The 22,483-nt window shown below is 49.5% G+C and overlaps 9 protein-coding genes across 9 annotated transcripts; 5 read left to right on the forward strand and 4 right to left on the reverse strand.

Annotated features, from left to right (window-relative positions):
- Positions 1-339: 339 nt before the first annotated feature.
- N7479_000490 (uncharacterized protein) lies at positions 340-3,509 on the reverse strand (the record flags this gene model as incomplete). Its single annotated transcript, XM_057248188.1, has 2 exons — positions 340-2,818; positions 3,487-3,509. The coding sequence occupies 2 exons, from the start codon at positions 3,507-3,509 to the stop codon at positions 340-342; spliced, it is 2,502 nt and encodes an 833-aa protein (XP_057112620.1).
- A 4,330-nt stretch (positions 3,510-7,839) lies between these two features.
- On the forward strand, positions 7,840-9,546 carry N7479_000491 (uncharacterized protein; the record flags this gene model as incomplete). Its single annotated transcript, XM_057248189.1, has 1 exon — positions 7,840-9,546. The coding sequence occupies one exon, from the start codon at positions 7,840-7,842 to the stop codon at positions 9,544-9,546; it is 1,707 nt and encodes a 568-aa protein (XP_057112621.1).
- Positions 9,547-11,799: 2,253 nt separating this feature from the next.
- N7479_000492 (uncharacterized protein) lies at positions 11,800-12,054 on the forward strand (the record flags this gene model as incomplete). Its single annotated transcript, XM_057248190.1, has 1 exon — positions 11,800-12,054. The coding sequence occupies one exon, from the start codon at positions 11,800-11,802 to the stop codon at positions 12,052-12,054; it is 255 nt and encodes an 84-aa protein (XP_057112622.1).
- A 232-nt stretch (positions 12,055-12,286) lies between these two features.
- Positions 12,287-13,069, reverse strand: N7479_000493 (Yae1 family protein; the record flags this gene model as incomplete). The annotated part of the gene is made up of 1 exon (XM_057248191.1): positions 12,287-13,069. One exon carries the CDS (start codon positions 13,067-13,069, stop codon positions 12,287-12,289), a length of 783 nt encoding a protein of 260 aa, XP_057112623.1.
- A 671-nt stretch (positions 13,070-13,740) lies between these two features.
- Positions 13,741-13,968, forward strand: N7479_000494 (uncharacterized protein; the record flags this gene model as incomplete). Its single annotated transcript, XM_057248192.1, has 1 exon — positions 13,741-13,968. One exon carries the CDS (start codon positions 13,741-13,743, stop codon positions 13,966-13,968), a length of 228 nt encoding a protein of 75 aa, XP_057112624.1.
- A 1,304-nt stretch (positions 13,969-15,272) lies between these two features.
- On the forward strand, positions 15,273-16,064 carry N7479_000495 (uncharacterized protein; the record flags this gene model as incomplete). Its single annotated transcript, XM_057248193.1, has 1 exon — positions 15,273-16,064. One exon carries the CDS (start codon positions 15,273-15,275, stop codon positions 16,062-16,064), a length of 792 nt encoding a protein of 263 aa, XP_057112625.1.
- A 449-nt stretch (positions 16,065-16,513) lies between these two features.
- N7479_000496 (uncharacterized protein) lies at positions 16,514-17,008 on the reverse strand (the record flags this gene model as incomplete). Its single annotated transcript, XM_057248194.1, has 2 exons — positions 16,514-16,843; positions 16,907-17,008. 2 exons carry the CDS (start codon positions 17,006-17,008, stop codon positions 16,514-16,516), a joined length of 432 nt encoding a protein of 143 aa, XP_057112626.1.
- A 1,594-nt stretch (positions 17,009-18,602) lies between these two features.
- N7479_000497 (SD08430p) lies at positions 18,603-20,410 on the reverse strand (the record flags this gene model as incomplete). The annotated part of the gene is made up of 2 exons (XM_057248195.1): positions 18,603-18,948; positions 19,020-20,410. The coding sequence occupies 2 exons, from the start codon at positions 20,408-20,410 to the stop codon at positions 18,603-18,605; spliced, it is 1,737 nt and encodes a 578-aa protein (XP_057112627.1).
- A 772-nt stretch (positions 20,411-21,182) lies between these two features.
- Positions 21,183-22,264, forward strand: N7479_000498 (uncharacterized protein; the record flags this gene model as incomplete). Its single annotated transcript, XM_057248196.1, has 2 exons — positions 21,183-21,270; positions 21,318-22,264. The coding sequence occupies 2 exons, from the start codon at positions 21,183-21,185 to the stop codon at positions 22,262-22,264; spliced, it is 1,035 nt and encodes a 344-aa protein (XP_057112628.1).
- Positions 22,265-22,483: the final 219 nt, after the last annotated feature.

The following is a 22,483-nucleotide window of genomic DNA, read 5'->3' on the forward strand; positions in this document are numbered from 1 at the left end:
GCAGGTAGGCAATTAAGTATTATCACCGTTGAAAACAAAACTAAATCACAAAGAAGACATACGAGACAAGAAAAACAGCACTATTGGGGATAGGGGGAATTAAACGCCAACTTTACAAAAACAGACGAGGAAAAGACAGGCAAGTGATAAACGAACAAAGAAACAAAGAAACACCGGCCAATGAGAACAGAACTGCCTTGGAAAATCAAAATAGACTCTTGATAAAGATACGAGAGCGTCTCTTCAAGATTCTCTATGCATGCATAAACAGCTCAGAGACCAAAATCCAGCGCTAAACGCCTGAAGCCCGGATGGGGTACATGAGGCCAAAAACATGTTTTAAAGAATACTCCGACTGGCCTGGCTGCGACTTGTGGCGCGGCTGGGATTTGTGCGACTAGTCTCGTCTTCTTCGAGAACATCACTCAAACGCGTGGGGTGGCGATGGCGCGGTGTCACAGAGTCCCATCCAGTGCCAGGGCCCCAGCCGGAGCCACTGTAGTCCGCAGCAGAGATGGGCGCATGCGGAGCTTGCAGTGGGGCAGAAGAGGCGGCAGAGGTATAGGCGCCGTCAGGCATGTAGTGGCTCTGTCGGGGCGAGTGCTCATACTCTTCGCTTCCCTCTGAGCCAGGCCCAGGTGGGTAGCTAAGGGTGTTGCCTTGAGGATCATGGGAGTAGTGAGCATAGTCGTCGTCGCCGGCTTCGCTACTGCCAACGTAGGAGCGCGCGTCGGGCTCCGAAGTTGCAGGGCCTGGGTATGGCACAGTCGTGTTGTCGCGGTCATAGAGTGGACGTGGGTAGGGGGCTTTTGAGGTAGGAGGGTCAACCTTTTTAGGTTCGATGAAGGGGTCGGTTCCCGTGGGAGACATTGGCGTGCCGTCGTCGTAGTATTGACCGCCTGCGCTCCCTGCAGATTTTCCGTGGTATGCGTCGGTGCCCATGGCGGTCGCTGTCGGTCCGCCAGGGTATGGGCCCTCACGGGTCTGTGGGCGAGTGGTATGACGACTAGGGAGGCCAGAAACCATAGGCACAACCTGAACCCCTCCAACCAGCGTGGGTTCTCCATTGCGCAGAGAGTTAGTTCGGTCTCGCTCTTCTTGTTCACGACGGCCAAGCTCCTCCCAGGCACGACGCGCCTCCTCCTTGGATATTTGGAGTTCGCGACGCATCTCTTTAAGCAGCTCTTCGGCCTTGAGTTTATCCTTTTCGGCTTGTTGGGCAGCGGAAAAGGCATCGGCTCGACCTTGTCGTTCGACTTTGAGCTGGCGGTCAAGGTCTGCCTGTACTTCTTTCGAGCGTTCCTGCTCAGCACGGGTGTCGAAAAACCAGCGCTGGAATTTGCGTTCGGAGGATGCTCGTAGACGCTGCAATTCAACTACCGCATGGAATAGATTGGCACCAGCGGCAGACAAGTCGGTAATTTGCCGAGCCAATTGTTGGCTGATCGGATCGCGCTCTAGATCTTCATTGTTTTGTTCCAGCTTGCGCATCCAATAGCTAGTGAGGCCCTCCCAGTGTGAAGACAGCGTTTCCCACCGCTCGAATGCATGCGGAAACCCAACACGTTTCGGCTGCTGAAGAGCTTGGGTAGCGGCAGGCTGTCCTGCAGGAAGGGCCTGGGTGGATTTAGAGGCCCCAATTGGTTTGTTCTGAGCTCCAATCTCAGCCGCACTCTGCGAGCGACCGTGCTGGGTCTGTTGGCCAGTTGCTTGTGGCAGCCGTGACTGGCTAGCAACCTGCCCCGTCCCAGCAGTCGGTGGTGCAGTCTGGTATTCTGATGGTCGGGTACTCGGCGTAGCATCTGCTGTTGGTCGGTAAGCAGATGCTGGCCCTGAAGCGACGGGCATAGTCTGGGGCTGTCCTTCGGAACCTCTTGGTGCTCGTGGGACTCTAATTCTTGATTGGGATGCATTTTCGGCGGCAACGCCAGCGGCGTACTGTTGAGCCTGGGCCTGGGCTTGTATCTGGGCGCGAGCCTCAGCTTGAGCCTGTTGTTCTTGCTCCAGTTGCTGTTGTTGTCGTTCCAATTCTTCCTGTTCTCTCTCTCGGGCCTCTTGTTCCGCTTTGCGGCGAGCCTCCCGATCCCGGCGCTGTCTCATAATATCCGTAGGTGTCCTCATACCGCTCGGTGGTTGTGATGTCCCTGAGATGGGGTTCTGAGGGACACGGGCTCCGCCACTGTGAACACGGCTATTGCCCACGGGGCCAGCGGGACCAGCGACGCCTACCATGTCTGACATAGAAGCATTCACTTCGTCCCAATCAGTGGAGAGCTGTAGCGGTCCACGGATAGCTTCCTCGAGAGCGAAAAGTATTGCCGACGCAGTGCGCGACGAGACTCTGGTGTTTCTCTGCGGCCAGTAGGAAGTATGGAGGAGCTGGTACGGATCGTCGATGGTCGATCCGTTGTCGTCTGTCTGCGCTTCGGAAAGGGCCGGACGTAGCTCTGCGATACCAGTGGCTGGGGCGTGTTGCACAGAGACCGGGGTTGTACGCGCCGGCTGGGGTCGATTGGGATGTGAAACCGGGGCGCCTAGCGAAGCGACTCGGCGGTGCGATTGGCGGACCTCTGCTTGGCGAGGGATACGACGTAAGGGACGCTGAGAGTCAGAAGCGCTCGGAGGTCGGAATTGGGGATCGGCTGAAGTAGAGGAAGATGATCGTTGAACAGTCGGCTGGCGTTGCCGCGTAAAGGTCGTAAACGTTGATGGGTCGTAATAATCGTTCACTTCGTCAGACAATTTTGGGATGTGTCGAGACACCTCTAAGAATGGTCGATAAACTCGTGGGTTGGAAGACAATGCGAATGTTGCGTCACTGATCGAAGTAGTGGATAGCTCTCCAGGATCGCGATCGCAAAATTATCGATCGCTCAGAGTTGAGCGGATTTACAGCCTCAACGGCCGTATTGATCAATACTCAATGCACAATATAATTCAATTGGGAGAAAAATAGAAGCGATTCAAAATCAGGAGAGGTGAAGGAACGAGAAAGGTTCGAAATGCGAGGTGGCTGGTTAATTCAGATGGCTGGGGTTGCCGCAGCTAGAGCTGCAGCGCACCAAACGTGTCTCAGGGATGAAGCGCCAACCCTCAAAGTCCGGCTGCCCGAATTCAAATTCGAACAGATGTGACGAGATGAAGAAAAAAGTATCGAACCTGGGATGGCCGTAGCTCAAGGGGAACCCACGTTCTCTCGAGGCAGGAATGTTGGCGCAGTCCCTGCCCTAATTAACCCAGTTTCAAGTATTTCTTTCTCGCCTGATTTTTCCAGGGCTATCTATCATCGAGTACCAAGTACGGAGTAGATAGATACTCTATAGAAAGTATGTCAGATCTCAATAGTCCAGTGTCGTCACGTCCAAATTATGATTTCGCTGTGCAATTCGGGGGGACGCAATACCTCTATAATTAGCTGCACCCTGGCTGAACTGGTCGCACAGACCGGTGGTGTAGTGGCAAATGCAAAATCGAACAGTGCGAAACTATGAAATTTTTAGAATATGCATGTGTATGTGTATGTGTTGTAGTGTTGTAGTGTAAAGAGTAGAGTAGGAAGTCCAAAGATAGGAGAAAACCTCCAAGGCTTACGGAAACTGATGATTGAAGCTAATTTAGTTTTCGCTATGGTGCCACGGTTGATCAAGGCTAGCAATGGAATAACAGGCAGCTGAATATATAAAAACATATATGTAACGATGCGTTGGCGGATCACATTGAGTTCTGTTATGCCGGGCAACAATATATATCCCAACATCTAGCGAAAATATATATCCATGACTTCATCCACTAAGACTTACTAGGCTATTTATCATGGCCATTCCTATCAACTACTCGGATCTTTTATCCCCATAGTAATATTGGAACATGTATACAACATAGATCTTGGTTAGGCTCCATTTGATCCACTTGGTTCTCGCGCTGGCGGCTACAGTTCTTGGAACGAACTACTACTACATCTACTGCATTCCCCACAGTTCGGAAGGAGTTGTCTTCTCATTTTCAACTTCAATCTCAATGAATTCATAAATACATAAATATCTACATATCCACAACCTACCATTACATTATTCTACTTCTAACATGATTCAAATGTATCAAGTTGATATACGTGGCACTGTTCAGCCTCTCCCCCGCAATGACATCGTCTTCAGCCCCGGTGTTCCCAAGGCGCTGACAAAGCGAAGAGCGCTCTCCTAACTAACCTTGATTGGAATTTTGAAAGCTGGAAATAATCAGGTACCTCAAATTCAATGCTAATATTGATTCCCGATGTCCAACCCAAAAGCAAAGATCCAATAGAAAGGCGACTGTCCTCACAAACGGATGTCTCCGGACTTTTTCATCGGGGCAGCAGCGCTAGAACCGATCAATAATTACCAAGTCAGCAGGCCAAAAGCCCCCGGGACTTCAGTCACCACAGCCGATGCACCAGGTAGCGTGGTGATACCCCATAAGATCCAAGCCAGGCGTCACGGAAGCCCTTAAAGGGACCCATAACACTGCGGGGGAGGATGTCATAGGGGGGTCAGGCGTCACTGGGTCCTGGGCGATCTCCCAGATATTTGAAATGTGGCGCGAGGCAGCAAGTGTCAGAAGCCGAGAGGGGCTGAGCCTAGTAGCAGTAGCGAAGATATGAAGACGAGTCGTCTACCATGTTCCTCTCTACATATACCCACCGACCCAATTTGCGTGGTCAAACTGCATACAACAGTACAAGTGGCTAGAAATTGCTCCGGGGGACAATTTTTGTATAGGGATGGTCTGTGCACGACACAAACACCATACAAAGTGGGCCACTCTTTCGAAACCCTGAGTGACTTTTTGGGGACTTGGCCATTTTGAAAACAAAAAGTTGACAAGCCGACAACTACATGTTTGCTAGATCTTTTTGCAATTCTTGCCTCAAAAACCTGGCGCTTGTCTATAGTGTCTGCTCGATCCTGAAAGTTCCTAACTACAACTGACGAGACTAGCAGCAGGTATGAGTATCTCACTGGATGGTTTCACCTATTGTGAAATTGTATACTATCATTGCCAGCTGCTTGTGAACACGATCAACACCACTGCATCTCATTCAACACAGAAGCTGTTTGTTGTTTGTAAATTCAAGTGAACAGCTTTTTTGACGTGTCTAGAGCTGGAGTGGATACTTGCTTCTGTTGGGGAAGCCGTGTTATCGGCCGCCCCGGGGACCCCCCCCGGAGGCCCCCAGTGCTAATGACAGTATTTTGGAGCATTCCAGCTCTTCCAATACTATACATTATAAGAGAAACTAGTTACCCGGGCAGTGATACATGATGCAACTATTATCCAGAGCATAGCCCCTAGCTACCCCCAATTCCAATACCTAAAGCCAGGAGGCTCCCAATACAAGACCCCGCCGAGACATCGAACAAACACGAGCGCCCCATAAGCAGTAAAACTTCGAAATTATTATTGACCCCCCTGCCCAAGGCCTAGACCTGAAGTCAAAAGAAACGCAAGGGCCCAGAAGTCGGAAAATTTGACACCTCAGTCGGGTCGGGGAAGCTCTTCCCGCAGCGCCACGGACGCACCAACAAAAACCCGGAGAGTCTCCATACGGGAGCTAAGACCCAGTAACGAGGTAGGTTTCAAGCATGCCTTGCAGCCCGCAGACCAGCTCCGCCGGAGCTTGGAAGGTTTCAGTTCCTTTGTCCAGAAACTTGGGATTGGGGCTATTGGCCAGTTGAGGAATATGGTTTGAGAGACACTTCCGGGATTGATGAGTGGGATCCTTTAGGAAGGGATCTGTTCTAGGTCTGAGCCTCTGGGATATTGAATTGCGCTGATCATCATTGTGTACTTTTGATTCTGGATCTGGTCTCAGATGAGGTTCTCAATTCAGAGCTTGTTCTATCGAGAGACTGGGATGTTCCTAATTGTTATTCCATTGCTCCTGAGACAGTCCCTTCCGTGGGAGCTAGTACTAGATAATAGGGATATCTTGCACTCGAGAGAACAAATCTATTCAAAACTCTATGTATCTGGACTGGGCATCTAACGGCAAAAGAATGTGATGGGGAGGGCTGGAGGCGAGGGTGTATGCAGAGGCTGCGTCCATGGAGGCTTAAACACTTAGATATCGTGAACAGTGCATGAACTGGACAGCAGAGCCTATTGGGCCTGCAGATCAGGGGTACTACTGGGGAGTGCGTCGATACTTATACATGGGTCGGGATGGCTGCACCTCGGCTGTACGTGTAGCGGGATGCATGCAAGTCGAAGTTTTCGATGGAATGTGGGGTTTATTGACTTAACTGAGCACATGTCTTGGGTTTGTTTACTGTTGGTTTGTTTTGTTTTGGTCTGCTTGAGGGTTTGCAGCATTACAGGCGTACAGAATGATCGAAATTTTTGGTGTATACAATATAGGGCTGCGAATGATAGAGAGCAGCATTTAGAGTTGAACCCAGCAAATACATTGGCATATTGATTGGCATATTGATTGACATATTGACAGACATGAAGTGGATTTGCATGGTCGGATCACAAAATAATCAAAAAACAGAGTTCATCGATGAACCAATGGCAGCACAATGTCAGAGTTACAGATGCACAACATTTGTGATTAGTCCACTGTCAGGGTATACCTCACCTCCTTGAGTGTCCGGCCATCACTTCTGTATTATGGCAAATTAAAATATTCTATCCCACTAACCTCAGCCCAGGCACCGATTTATTAAGAGATTAAGGCTTGACTACGATAGATGGGAAAACTAGGAACACAAAAAGCAAATATAGCTCATGTTCACTCCGACAAAGGTGCAAAAAGACCTGATGTCACGACCAAGATAGAAAAAAAAAGCATTAACGGTATCTAACCAGCCGCTACCGAGTGCTCAATATCAAAAGAGAAAAAAAAAAACAATAGATAAATAAATAAAAACGCCCATGACGTAGGTGCTAGAATAACAATTTCCGAGATGGAACGTTGTGGCATCGAATAGTGAGGCTCGAGTTTTTAACGTCGCTAGGATGCGAGGAATGTGCGACACAACGTCGACATTAAGACAAGACCCAAAAGTGTCAAAGTACTGAAGTCCAAAGTACACAAGTGACAGAGCTCATAGATCACGGCGATCGACAGCATTAGTGGCTGATCCCGGGAACTCCGCACCAGGCAGTGTTCATTGATATCTCACATTTTCATTTCCAGCCATCTGCATAGGATTTTAGCACACTGCAGATGTACAATTTTTTTTCTTCTTTGGACTTTTGTCTCTGACAGGCTGAAAATATTTCAAATGTTTGAGATCTGGTGGTACGAACACCTCGTGTTACTTCCTTGGCTTCCATAACACATAGTTATCACAGACATGCAGGAAATACAAGAGGACAAGAACACAATAACACAGACACACGGAGACACAGACACATACAATCCCCATTGTGTGCTTCGGGATGTTTCCCAGAGCTACACTTGTACGGATCGAGTTCCGCGCGCCCTTGCTGGGGGACCCAATCGAAGGGTCCTTGCTGCAACATCCCTACGGAAGGGGACCATGCAAGGTCAGATAGGTCATGATCGTCTGTGCTTCTGTTGTTTACATTGTGCATTGGTATGTATCTGTTTTTTCCCGCTAGCCACCGGATCATTGTCCTAGGGCTTCTAGGTGCTCAAGGTTATTTTTGGTATAAACATATCCCATTCACCCTGGCCTCCACTTCGGTCATTTCATTCCTCATTCCTTCCTTTTCTCTCCTGGCAACCCTCCTCTCTTTTATCTCTTGTGTGTGTTGAACTGTGCCTAGATTCTAAAAGATCTTGCATTACTCGTGATACTTCTCTTTCATACTACTCGAGCTCACAGTCCCATGGATCACAGAGGTCTTTATTGTCCAGGCGAGTTGGACGTGCTGTATCAAGATCAAAATAGATCAGAAACTACAATTTGTCTGCCATCACCCTCACCAGCAAAGCGAGGATCATCTTACTACCCCACGGCCGGCGCAAAGGTACTCGAAGAATCAAATCTCGATCCCTTCTACCTCGAGGAATCATTGACCGCTACACCATCTTGGAACCCTTACACATCGGAAATGCGCAATGATAGCTTTGAAGACGCAACCCAATACTACCCATTCTCCCTGACACAAAGCAAGGACATCCACAACCCGCTACAGTACCCCGGACCAGATCGCTCCACACTCGCACAGGTTGAGTTGGAGAACAGCTTGAGATTCCACCGATATACTCCATCAACGGAGGAACATAGCCCGGTGCACAGCAGCCAGATCTCATTCAGCTCCGTCCAGACAGACAGCTCTACTCCCGACTTGACGCCTAGCAGCTCCTTTTCTTCTTCCTACGATTCACCTAGTTGCCCTAACGCCGTCTTCGAGGCCACTGAACAGTTGTACAAGCACGCACGGCAGGTCCAGATCGAGCCTAGTCGCCGGTTCTATCTCCCTGCCTCTACACCACCTACATACTCTCTTCCACCTCCCCCACCAGTGCCTGCTTTCGCCCCGGCGGAAATTCGGTCACCCACATCTTGCTTCCAACACTCAAACGACTCCACCACTACCATCACCATGGGCAACGATGATGTTACAGGGTCGACCTCATCGAGGACCCGCCGTAGGAAGCAGCCTCCTGTCGCCCTCAATCTATCGCGTGCTGCGACTTCCCACAGCGCATCTCGCCGAAAGCAATCCAGCCCTGGAACCCGCCCTCCTCCTCTCGACCCTTCCATGATCTCTCCTCCATCACTGATCAACCCAGTCACCATGGAACCTCACAGGAACCACTTTGACCAATCTTTCTTCATCCCCGCCAACGACTGCCCTAGTCCTGTTCCAAGCCCTGTGACTAGCTCCCCACCTATCTCCCGCCAGTGGACACGAACCTCGATGGATCGGCCTTCAATCTCTACCATCGACGCATTCTGCGAACAGTCCGTTTGGGAGTCTGATTCTGATTCTGAGTCTACTGGCCGTAAATCCATGTCCCGCCGACCCATCGACACGCTGCGCAAGGTCCGAAGCCGTGCTAAGCTCCGTGGTACAAAGTCACAGCCTAGACTACATCAAACCATGCTCGAGGCTCAAACATCTGAGCAGTTCCCGTGCATGCCAGAGGATATGGGAGAGCCCAGTATCGAAGCTTTCCGTCCTAGCATGGACCGCCCCCGCACTAGCAGAGAGGCCGGGCGGTCGTACAGCGGCCTGAACACATTACGCCTCGTTGCCCCTTCCTCCACCTCTCTGGCTCGCACTCCTCGTTCTCGCAAGAACAGCAGTCTCAATAGTTCCGACGTTGACCGCTCCGCAGCTGCTGCTTTCCAGGCTCAATTCCGACGTCGGCAGCGTTCTGATTCACCCGCATACTCTAATCCAAACTCTGAGAAGGGCGAAAAGGAGCAGTTGACTTCGTTCTGCTATGACCAGCATCCCCAAACCCCTCTCAATGGAGTTCGGGAGCAAAGGCCTCTCTTCCAGCGTTTCATGAACTCACTTCGTTCATTAAATTGCCAGAAGTCCCAAAAGTCTTACAAGAAGAGCAATGTTAACACCATCTGATGCATTTTCACTCGGCGTTCCGGTTTTCTGGGTTTTTATTTCAACGTACGAAACCATGCTACAATATACCGACTTTCCAACGATCACTTCCAACGATTTCCATCACTGACTTCATGTCTCCAATGTGTCTCGATGATTACGAACACGTCCATTCCCTTACGCAAAAGTGCTATTATGCTTCTCGCGCAAAACGAAAATAATGAATCTTCAGACCCGAATGTGGCTGGACACCGACGCGCTAAAAGACGTTCTCTCCATGCGCTATATCGCGCCACGAAACGAACACGATGCCTGGTCAAGCGACAACGACTACCGAATCATGACTCGATACCCTCGAGCTACTATCTTTAATCTTTCTACTTTTCATCTCTTCGCATTGATTTTCTTCCGTGTCTTGATTGCGCTATTCGCGTGCTGTATTACCATCATCTCTGTTTTATTACGAAGTTACTATCTTCAACGGTCTTCATTCTACCTCTTCGACCGAATCACGTCCTGCTACAACGGCTGCGACAATCATTTCCCTTTCAACCTGTGATCTATAATATGGGAATATGGCCCACTTGTGTGGTCTGTGTTTCTATGACCCAAAATTTGCATTCTCTAGCCTTTTTCTTGCATTCATCAAAAAAAATGTTTCACTACTGCATGCTCTATGGATAGACAAAAATAGAAACCAGCACATTTTATCTCAAGCATGAACAATCTGTTACTTCGTTGTCTAGGAGATGGGGACGCATTTGCGGAATGCGGGACTGCGAATTTCAGCCGATCCCTCAAGGTATCTTCGATACTACCGCGACTTCCCCAAGCTATTCACTGAATGATGCGCATGTAACAACAGCTACTCTACCTAGCTAGATAAGGCCTCATAGGCGTACACCGTATACCGGGATCCATTTACCATAACTAGAAAGCCCTGGACCTGGACCAACAAGGGTGAAGAGAGCCACCAAATCTCGCTCTAGGCCAGCGCAAACTTACCCCTCAGCAGCTTTTCGATCTCTGCATCTGAACAGACCAGTCATTGCGAGATCTTGCACAGCCCGATTAGCCGCGTATGTAGTGCGTCATGCCCATTCCAAATCCACAGTCCGCAAATTCTCTTGCAGATGTTTCAGAACACGAAGATATAGCGGCAGGAAACCAATCCCGCATCCTAGTCCGGCAGCACGAGGACACCAATACGATGCTCATCTGTCGAATTCTCGACGTGCAGATATTCGTATATTCTCCATAACGGCTGCGCCAGGGTGGGGACCCGCTGGCCGGGGAGGTGGGATGGCTGCACAGGATCGACATGTCCAGCATCAAGGTTCGAGTATTTAATTAGGGCTTGGGGGGGCACATGCCAACCGACACCCACTGACCGACAATTCCACCCGATGCACACCTCTCATAGACTGCACACAGTCGAGTTGTTCTTATTCGAACATAACCCCACTAACAGCTGCATTCAGAGTACTTGAGTTCACATATTGTATACAATTAATCCCGATCTGAGCATAAGATTCATCCCTTGCATGTGCCCCTCAACGTCCGACAAGACACAAAAGCTACTATTTACACTGTCCAAGACCTCAAATTTTACCTCGGTTGAAATGACTCGACAGTATGTTTTCCCCTTCAACTTACTCCCTATGTCATACAACCTTAAATCAAGCCTACCAGTCTGATTCGCCATACAAAGCCTACCAAACCACGCCATCCCCGTCTTCCCCTCAATCCTTAATCTGATATCAGATAATTCAATCCTCTTTGTTAATATAATTCAAACGCAAGTGGCCGATCTCCCAATTCGCTCTTTGACAGGTAACGCTAGACAGCAGGTTTATTTGGACTGGCCAAACCATTCTCCACCTCCTTGTGCCGGCCCTCTTACGCGACCTCACACGCAAGGCGGCCATTGCATCGGCTGTGCGCCTACTGCGTCCCCGAGACCCGCCCTGTTGGCAGGTTTCAGATCTATCGGAGGTGCGTAGTGGGGCTGTAGGAAGCTCGATCTGGTATTTGACGTCTAGACCTTTCTGCTGCTTTCGTTTGTGTACTTTTGATTTTGTCCGATGACTACTCTGTACATAGGCTTCACATGTAGGACTATGACGTGAGATATGACTTGTCGTTTCCACCTCGTGTTTGACAGGGAGGCGTCATTTGGGATTTGCTTGCTTTTTCAACCTGACAAATCTAGGTATATTTGTAGAATGCATCTTAATATAATTGACCCGGGGGCTATCTCCAAAATCTGGCAAAATGTGTCTGGAATGCCAGAAAGGTAAATCAGATATCAAATCCAACCCACAACACCACCGTGGCAGCTGTTCCTGCAGTAGTGTGCAGAGCCCCAGCGTCAGTGTTTCAGAGAAGCAACACCATTCTCTCCCAAATAACCGAGCAAAGACAGCCCGGACCGGCCTTCCACCCCGCCCATCTGCCCGCATCACCCTTGCAGCGGTAGCGGAGACTGTTCCAAGTATTTGGATACTTGCACGCCCGCGCCAGGGATGATCCTGTGCCGGGGACTAAGCAAAGTAGACCCCGAGAGACAGTCGACCTGCCCCTCTCTGCAGAAACAATCCTGCATCCGTATCTACAAGACGAGAGGAGACCTTTTCCTTCCGTCCCTGTAGCTGGCGGGGCATTGTTATGTAGATATTCGGACAAAGCACAGCTCTGTGTCGTATCGACGACAGTCACATAGTGCAAGTTGTGAACATGTCTGCACAAATCCAAGACAACTTCAACTGTGCTCCACCGTCTGGCCCTGGCCTTCACCCTTGCCCTCCTCCTTCTCCTTCATCTCCAAGGCCTCCATATTCTCCTCCCAACTCGGAACATCAACCCTCTTCTCCCACTTCGAAACAACAACATCTCCCCTTCGCTTGAGCTGCGTTTCCGCCCGTTCCTCTTCATCCTTGGCCTTAGGCACAACCTGCGCAGCAGCGCTATCAGCCTCAGCAAAAACAGCCTGGACATCTAGCTCTTTAAGCGCAGCCTCATATAGCGTCCGAATCTGCTCTCTCTTCTGCCGACGCAATTCCGAAACTTCAGTATTGCCACCCGTGTGCGTCATCGTAGGAGCAGCACCAGAATGACCTGCCCGCACAGCCGGCTTCCTCACAACACCCGGTCCACTCCTTTCCTCGAACCCGCGTAGCAGCCCTTCCATAATTCCCAGCGCAGTGCCAGCACGCATACCCAGCTGCGCGCCAACCGGAAAGCCTCCGTCAAAGCCTTCTTGCACGTGCGCGCCCTTTGAGGCGGACGTGCCATCGCGGTAGCCTGCTGTCACATGCTGGCGGCGGAGGCTGGGGAGGTCGGAGGGTTCGATGGATGAGGACATTGGGGTGGTTGTTGAGGCTAGCGGCACGTTAAGCGTGCTTTCGTGGGGTGGGGAGGAGCCGAAGATGTCATCGAGGGAGTTGTCGACCGCGGGGTAATCTTGGTTGTCTTGGGTTGACATTGTTGTTGCTGGTGAGGGTGGAGCGGATTGGGCGGATGAGGAGTCTGTGTGGGTTGTCATTGGGATGGAATATTCAGTTGAGATTCGACTGTAGGGTTGTTGCGAGTTGAGGTGAGTTGAGGAAAAAAAAGGTAGCGGGTCGGCGGGGCGATCCGTTGATCCACAGAAGTCTACTGACGCAGTAAAAATAGTTTATATTAGAGGTAGTATAACTAAGTATAAAGTAGCTTAAAATATGTTTTCATTTTGTATACTTTACTGCTAGAATTAAATATTGATTGCTTGGAGGTATGCGGAAGAGCAAGTAATTCAAGTGTTTTCCTCCCCTATTCAGTTGTTTAAGCTTAACCTCCCTTTCCTTTCCTTTACTTTCTTTCTACACCGTACGCCTCCAAAATCTTGAAGTTAATGTCGGGTAAAGGCCGTTCTTCCGTTCCAATATCGACCCTCTATCGTTTTCTAATGTTTGCTCTCTCTGGGTTATATTTATTACTGCTTCCTTTGCTGCCTGGAAACCTATTCAGGTATCATTGGTGCGATGGATCCGGTAAGAACAATACGGAACCCAGAGAGCATGGGAAAACAGACATGCAAATAAATGAACCCCATCAAGCGACCGAGACAGAGGGCGAGCTATTGGAGGGCACTTCATCAGATGAGGCCTGGAATATTCCAGGACCCAAACATCATCTCAACCATTGGACAGGGCTCCAACTTCAGAGTTCGCCAAAATGTGTTCATCTGCTACTGTTTATCGGCAAAAGCCATCTTTAGATGCCAAGTCTCCGCTCTATCTCCAGATCCTCGGTGCGGCCCGAAAATACGCCCTGTATACCAAGAAGGAGACTCTGGGAGGTCCCAAGCTAGCTGAGGATCCTTCAGCATCATCATGGCTAGATGAAGCTTTGGGGGTAGTGAGGCCCTCTGCGTCGAGATTAAAGGCTCGAAAGCGTGTATGATGCACAGGTTATTGATGGGGGTTATATCGCCTCGCTTTGCATTCAGAGTGAGAGCGTGTTTCCGAGCTATCTCTTCGATCATATGTATAGCTTCGAGGCACCTCTGGGTGGGGGCAGGTATAGTCGGGTTCGATCCTTTATTGTGGAAGCCCGTGACTGGCAGCCGGGAATACTGAAAAATGAGCTTGTAGCCAGGTGCATTGTTCATATATAAGGTTCCATCGATAGGGTAATTCTGAGTGCTATTCGAAAATTAGTACCACAAAGTAATTACACTCAGCAGGTTGACTCACGCAAAGGAGACCCCTTTATTACCTATCTCGTGGAGCGGGTCTAGACGTACTGTTGCAATTTCATTATATATTAGAGGCGAGCTAGCGAGTATGGCCGACCCCCGTGCTTGAAATATCCATCGTCAACAAGCTGAGAATATCTTCAAGGCCAGTGTGGAATGCCTGGAGATTGACTTAGCTCTAGACTATAGCGCAGAAAATAATGCACTCACAAGTTTTCCGTTTGTGAAGACTGGCCGTAAATCTTGCTTCTCCGCTCCTGGCCACTGTTTCTCACTTACGACCTGAGCTGTTTACGTGGGTCAAATGCTAAAATATTCTTCCAAATCCAGTATGATGGTCCTTACAGATTACCGCCTGTCGATATTTGCCTTGGAACCCGCGCACCGGAGCTACGTGAGATGATATGCCGGCATATACCAGAAGTATGTTGATCTACAGCGAGGTGGATGTTCTCGAGATCCACCATGCACATCCATGCCACGTTTATATATAAGTGTATATCCAATTTGTACAATTGTTGTCGAGTTCAACTGGCACTTGAAATATCGAGACGCAAGTGGTACTAGCCCTTCCCTCCTAACCCCTTTGGGGGTTTTGGGCCGTACCATACAAATTATACTTTTATACTAGATATAATTATCTTTTAACTAACCCTTCAGATATATACAATAAAGGATTGAATATTTTGAAGTAGCTTTAGGTCCTACCCACATGAAATCGTGGCCGAGATACAATGTTTCCTACCTTTCCCCCCTAATTTACCTTTTTGATACTTATAATCAGGGTAAAAATATAATTAGTGCGGTGCGGCCCAATAGACCAAAAGAGGTGTAGGGTCGAGCGAAGGGCCGAGTAGCATGCATTGACTAATGCTATATTGGGCATAGGTAACCTTTGGCCCCCAAGCGCATCAGATGATGCGCCCAAAGTAGTTAGAGCAGCGACTCATTTGTGTTCTCCATTTCATATTTACATGAACTCTTCCAATTGACCTTAACAGCCATCGCCATGCCCAGACGCTCCCTCCGTCTCCTAGGCTACACCGCCGCCACCACTGGCATAGCCAGCTACGGCATCCACCGTGGACTCTGCTACTTGGAGGAGAAATACCCAGAACTTCCGCCTGCAGCAGGTAGCAAGGCCCTCCGCGAACCAAGGCGCCCAGATACCCAGCACTGCGCATACACAAACATTTACGCAGCAAAAATACCCATAAAAGCCCTCGAAGCGCGCGTTCCAAGCTCCAAAACACCAACAAAAACAGAGCTCGAGTATGCCTGGGCTAGAGCTGTCTTGGGAAGCAAGACCCTACGAGCTGAGGGTTCTATTGCCGGATTGCTCACGAGCTTCCGCTTCACATCGGGCGATACAGGCAACTCGGAGGAAGGATTCTCGCCGGACAAAACTACTGGTGCACCGCGTACTCTGTTGAACGGTATATTACAAGTACAGCGACTACCCGCCGCCGATGCAGATAGCAATGGACTGATTGTCTCGTCGGAATTGCCGCCCGAATCTCGCGAGTTCTTTGAGAAGATCGCGCGGTGGGGGTATCCCTGGCGCTTGATGTCGTGCGTGCGACATGAGATGAGCGTCTCGGAGCCGTTCAAGATAAATGGACAGGGAACGTTTGTTGAAGTGCGGTTTGCAAGTGCGCATGATTATGAGGTTGTGGATGCTGAAGGCGCCTTGGAGAAACAGAAGGTCATTCCAGATTGGACTCTGAGGTTGCATCGTGGGTTCGCTAGGTTTGTTCTCGATTCCATTGTTCGAGAGTTGCAGCGTGATGTTGGGAAATAATGCGGTGTCCAGCTCCTAAGCTTTCCCTTCATACCCTCACCTTCCACTTCAGACGGTTGGATCATGCTTTGGGCATAACCCGGGTCTGATAATGAACAGGCTTGCAGCATGATTTCTCGGCCCATAGAAACTCTAGTGAGCTCTATGCGGCTATTTGAGGGCCTTTCCCTCACTCTTCCACTCCACTCCACTAACTACATCAAACATGTACTTAACAATTCCTGAGGTAGAAAAGCATTTTCGATATTCCCCTAGCGAGCAGATTCAATAAGCCACAGGTTGATCCTTGGAAGATGTTGTCCTAAATTACATTAATCTCAAGTCCATCATGACGTGTACCCCAGCTTTGCAACAAATACCATATCCAACCCTATAAACATTCAACATACACATCCCCTATTTATCACACAGTATCAACTTCCCTCCAATTGTCAGATCAGACCCGTTGATTAAGCTGGAACACAATCACTCCCATCCGGGACAATAGTCCATGCCTCGAACCCGTTGTACAAATAGCACACTTCCCAGCCATTGGTAATGCTCCCCAGCAGACTTCCACCGGAACAGTCAGGAGTGCTGAACATGCAAAGATCATATCGGTCCTCATCCGAGGGGCTCTTCCACGAGATACTCTTGACATTTGTAGAGTTGAATTGGGTAAGATCCAATGTCTGGCAGGTACGCCCGCTTGCGCCAGAGGAGTGGAGGATAGAGTACTCGATATTGTTCATGGAGCTGTTGCAAACCGGGGGTGCTTCACTGAGCAAACGGAAGTCCCACTATAAAATATTAGCAGGTTTCACTTCGGATCGTAGCCATAATTTGTTTTTCTTCTGACGTACGGCTCTGTAGGCAAGAACTGAAAGATCTTCAGGGTGGGGCAGTGCGTTCACGGTCCAGGGAGCGACGCTGACGAGCGTCAAGCACGCAGCGAGGAATTTCATTATGTAGTTGGTATAGACAAGACTTGTAAAAAATTAAGGATTCAGACCAGAACTACGCTGGAATAAAAGGAATGAAATGTCTATTTGAATTATCCAGAACCGAGGTAACATTGCTTCTTCTTAAACATCACGCCGATCAGCGTCCGTCTATTTTAAACCAAACATGCACCTGCAGAAGCGGAGTCCGCGCCTCCAATCACATCCATCAACAGCCAGTCGAGACTCCATAGGCTCGAGGACAACTGCAGCTAAAAAATCAGCTGAACGAACCTGGCCAAAGAAAAGTCAGTCCGGGGTACTCCGTTGAGGAGTCTCGCATAAGTCACTCTTGGCATCGGGGAAAAACCGCCACGTTTTTGGGGTTTCATTGGCAGAATGCAGTATTGTCAAGACCCTGAATCCTGAAGGACCCTCTCGGATATGCTGCGGTGCGGCTCATCCGGACCTGATATAGGAAGAAAAGGCGAATAAGCCATTTGAATGGTTACCGGGTTCAGGGTTTGTTGTCTCGCCGATTCAGGAACACGGCGAATGAGCGCTTGCTTGGTTCAGGGACGACATGACGGGAAATTGGCTTACGTGTAGCTTCAAGTGCAGCTAGCCACAGTTCGCTTATTTTGTCATATTATAGGGGTTTATCACTGTGTGGCCAGATCATGAACCTTACGGCAATTCATGTACTCCGTATACTCGGTGCGCGTTGAGCAGAAGTACAGAAATGCGAAAGCCCTCAGATATCTGGAACAAAGAGGCTTTGTTACCTGACGTGTACGATCTGCAACCATGAAACTTTTCTCGGTAAGCCATATAATAATGCCTCATGTATTGTGCTTCTTCTGGACCTTTGAATGCTCGCACAAAAAGCAAAGGAATACGTCGGCTATGCCTACCGATGGTAGAGTTGACAGGTCATACCATAATATCTACATGCAGCATAAGACTAGGACTGGATTCCACTATCCTTGATTTCTTAGGTGGTGATATCAGAAGTTATCAGTTGTATCCCTTAGCTCCTTTTTATACCATTGTCTTTCATTCCACTAGTCCGCGCGCTTCTGTGCCTATAGCCCAAGCATCTCTTCGAGAAGCTTCAACATCCTAACCCCCAGTGTTTGGGATATCGCTGGTATCGGCTCAGATTGGAGGGGCGAGCTATGCTTGATACTTTGTGCGAATTGCGTTGGGCCAGGTACCACTTTCAATTCCTAATGCTGGGCTTGGACAAGGGACAGGGTCCTCTGGATATTCCTCCTGTGCTGTGTTGATAAATAAGAGTTAGATTTCCATTCAAGAGAAAACGAAGCTTTATATATACACTGAAAGGAAAAAGGAAAGCAGACGGTCACTGCGATTGCACAATAATAATGAAGATAGATAATTCTGAATCGACGACTGACATTGTCCCACCTCATTTGATACATTCGATATTGTGCACTTGTGCGTGCGAGAGACCCCACCGAGACAGCATTCACGACGCTAAAAGAGTGCCTTGTCTAAATCATTTATTTATTCAATCTATAGAATATCCCAGACAGAGGGTATACAGAGACATTATAAGTCACTACACATCGAGAACCACGGTAGAGGAACTGTATCACTCCCGTTGGGGGTTAGACGTCAATCGCCAAGCGCGCAGAGGCAAGTCCTGTAGCTTCTGCGCAGCCGGCTTGATAAACATAATGAACGTGAGCGTGCCGATGAGCACGCAGAGCATATTGGTCATATAGTACCCGTCACGGTCGATGTGGCAGGTACCGCCGCCGTTGATGCAGCGGTTCTTCTCTGGCTCCAAGGCGCAGGAGAACGTCGTCGTAATGAGAGTGTCCTTGAGAGAGTCGGCGGGTGGCGCGATGGTCGGTGGGAGACATGTTGCTTCTGTGAACATGTCAACGAGTTTGAGGACGAATATGCGGGGGAATGTTCCACCCAGGTTGCAGACGCTGGAAGTGATACGTTAGCTATTATGCGCATGGTGTATTGGGGAGAGCACCCGGTAGATAGTAGAACTTACGTTGCGAGGAGAGTCATGTACGTGCCACCAATGGCTGGATCGGCGATGCGAGCGTGGAAGGCCGAGATGGCAACGAACATGACTGTGTTCATAAAGGTTGAGAGGATATGCTCGCCAATTACCGTGAGCATGTACCACATTGGCAATTCCGTGGCAGTGGGGTAGATCATGACGGTAAACTGGGCGAGCACGGCGGCTACCAGTCGTCCAACAAAGGCCCAGCCCCAGAGGCGCATTGCTCCGTAGTTGGTTGACCACTGGCCGGCATAGTAACCAAGCATAATTTCAAAGGGGAAGTCGATCAACACGACCAGAGCCATATTGTCTTGGCCAAAGCCCTTGTCCAGGAGCTTGAGACTGGTGACTCCGTCATTGGCCTGGAAGCCGATCTTGGCGATAAGGTGAATCAGAATGATAGTCTGGATGTTCTTCAACTTCAGAACGCTCCACATGCTTTTATACGAATCTGTAATGCTGTCGCGTTCCTTGGTGCGTTCTTCCTTCTTAAGGAAGGCCAGACCACATGTCACGATCAGATAAGCCCAGCCCCAAAAGTTGAGGTAAGTGCCGAGGGACAGCAGACCGCCCTCTCCGGGGATAGTTCGGAACCATCTGTTTGCAAAGTCCTTCGAGTTGAAAGCCAAGAAAACAGTGTAGGACAGGAAATGGCCCGCGGTCAATCCGACCGTTTGAGCAGTCGAAGCATAGGAGATGTTAGGCGGAGACATCAAAGTGATAGCCCATCCATCCACAGCAATATCCTGGGTGGCGCAGAAAAGCACCAACATAAACCACCAGTATGTAAATTTCCAGACCCCTGCGCCACCATTCGCGCCAGCCTGGATCATCATATCCTCGATACGGCCACCCATGTAGATCATCGCCAATCCAGCAATAACCTGCACCGGGGTGATCCAGCTCTTGCGCCGACCAAAGCGCGTACTCCACACAGCATCGACAATCGGACTCCAAAACAACTTGAGCGAGTATGGGTATGAGGCAAGCGAGAAGATTCCAATCTGGCCGTATGAGAGGTATGGTTTTAGCAGGAATGGCACGGAACCGGTGGCCAGGCCCATAGGGACTCCTTGGAGGAAATATAGCAGGACCAGCAGCAGGAAGTTGCGGCGATCACTGCGCGGTAGATTTTGGAAGGATGTGTTTATCTGGATTGGGGTTTGAGGTATAATCGGTTCGTGATCGAGGGAGAAGCTCGGTCGTGCCATGAGGTGTGCTGTTCGGTCGGCGGAGGTCTCTCCGGAGGGTGTCTCCCTCCTGCGCATTTCGATGCTGGGATTCATCTTGCCATTCGCACGTCCGTTTGACCCGGTAGCAACTTTCAGGTTCGGTTTGGAGCGGCGTTTCGAGAGGGTCGCGTTCTTGCGTGTCATTGAATGCTATTTTATGATAGGAAGAGATCGCCGTCGTCAACTTCGCCCTGATTGGATTGGGGACCGAAGTTGGATATTATGATATTGAATAGTGAAAGGGATGCAGGGAGGGTTAAGCTTTGAAGGGGCTGGCCTGTATTTGTGAATCCAAGAATGAAGGAGTGAATGAGGGATATGAAATGAAAGAAACCTCGAAAGTAATCTGGATGTTTGGTGGGGGATCTTTGAACCTTAGGATGACAAAAAAGCATGAGGCAAGCTGGCCTCTTGGCTGTGCAGATCCGGGGAGTCGGGGCAGCCGGGTATCTACTTTAATCTTTTATGTGAAGAATGGTTGAACATGGATTTGGATATAAACATTGACATGGATCTTGAAGCTCATAGAATGCATTCTTTCTTAAGTACGGAGTATTTGTTACACATATAGGACTCGACAACTATGAGGTCACTACATCAACACGGTGCAGGTGGGACTGCAGGAATTAAGCATATATGTCATAATAAAACAAAACATCAATCTAGGCACCTTTGAGGCTTAGTCTCTTCTATTTAATATTGGATATTAGTTTCACTGTTCAGATCCTGCATAATATCTGAGCCCAAGCTCCTGATCGCGTCAGATGTTGTATCGATCACGTGCCGCAAATAAACAACTCTATCCTTCGCCATTCATAGATCCAGCATCTAGCTTACCTTGTACCTTCAGAAGGCAAAGCCCAATCCCCATAAGCACCTCGAAAACCCTACCCAGCTCCCCAAACCAACATCTGAAATGGCAACAACCACATCTCGCGCTCCCGCATCACCAGACCCTGAAGAACAAGAACTAGACACCGAGATCGCCTCAATCCGCGCAGAAAGTAAGCAACCCAAACCACAACCCAAACCACATCTAACCCAACTCAAGTCCAAAACCTCCAAAAACGCAAGCGCATCCTCACATCCAGCCTCCTAACAACCGACCCAATCCAAAAACTCCTCCGCAAACAACGCCAGCCCCAAGCTCAAACAACCCAAGCAAGCCCAACCGACCCCCTCGAAGCAATTTCCCCTCTCATCCACGCCGCCGGCGCACACAAATCCTCAAACCACCACCGCATCGCCTTCGGCGCAACAGCCTTCCCATTCAAAGACCCATCCCCAACAGCCCCCGCCGGAACCCTCCTCGGCGTGCGCATAGATGTATGCGCCCGCAACGGCCGATTCGCAAAGCCATACTACATCCTCCTGCAACAGGAGCGCAGTCGCGCCAGTTCGGGTGGTTCTACGAAGATGTTGAAGGTGTATCGGCACACTGTGCCTGGGTTTATATCTATCGCGAAGCTAGAAGGGGTGTATCTACCACGACCTCGTTTGTCGCACAGCAATCAAGACGGGGATAGGGATGGTTCAGGTTCATCTGGCGAGGATGATGCTGATCCTGCAAAACCGTGGAAGAAGAGCGGCAGCTCTACCCGGAAGCAAGACCTGCGAGGGTTTGTGCGCGAGCTTCGGAGGGAGCTTGTGGCGTGGCACATGCGTGCTGAGGCGGTTGAGTTTCTGCGCGAGAAGTTGGGTCTTATTAGTGAGGGGGGTGGATCTTTGCCATTTGATGTTTCGCCGGATCGGGATACAGGGATTGTTTCTCTGGCTGCTGTTTCGCTAGAGACGCGGTATGTGCGGGTTGAGTGGGTTGATGGACGGGTTGGGCGCTTTAAGTTGTCTAATACCGGGGTTGTGGAGCGGGCTGTTGTTATTGGTGATGACGGCAGAGATAAGAAGATCGAGGATGCAATGACTGGTGGTGGTGGGAGGGTTGAGACTGTTTTGGATAGGCTGAGGGTGGATGTGTTGTCTGGATCACTGTCACCGTGATGTCACTGTCAGGTGATATCACCTGACGAGTGCCCCCCTCTTAGCGGTGCAGGATAGTAGCTGAATACATCATCTTTACCTTCCCCTTTGCTTTCAGTGCTTACAATCACCCAAGCCATGACGTTCCAAGGTTGTGTTGTTTTTATTTTTTTTCCTGTAAGAGATACCCAATGTGAATTTTTGAAGTGAACCAAATTGAATGTGAATTTCAGTGCAGCT

The sequence above is a fragment of the Penicillium vulpinum genome, assembly GCF_028829585.1.
Source record: "Penicillium vulpinum strain IBT 29486 chromosome Unknown utg000001l_segment0_segment0, whole genome shotgun sequence".
Classification (NCBI taxonomy): Eukaryota; Fungi; Ascomycota; class Eurotiomycetes; order Eurotiales; family Aspergillaceae; genus Penicillium; species Penicillium vulpinum.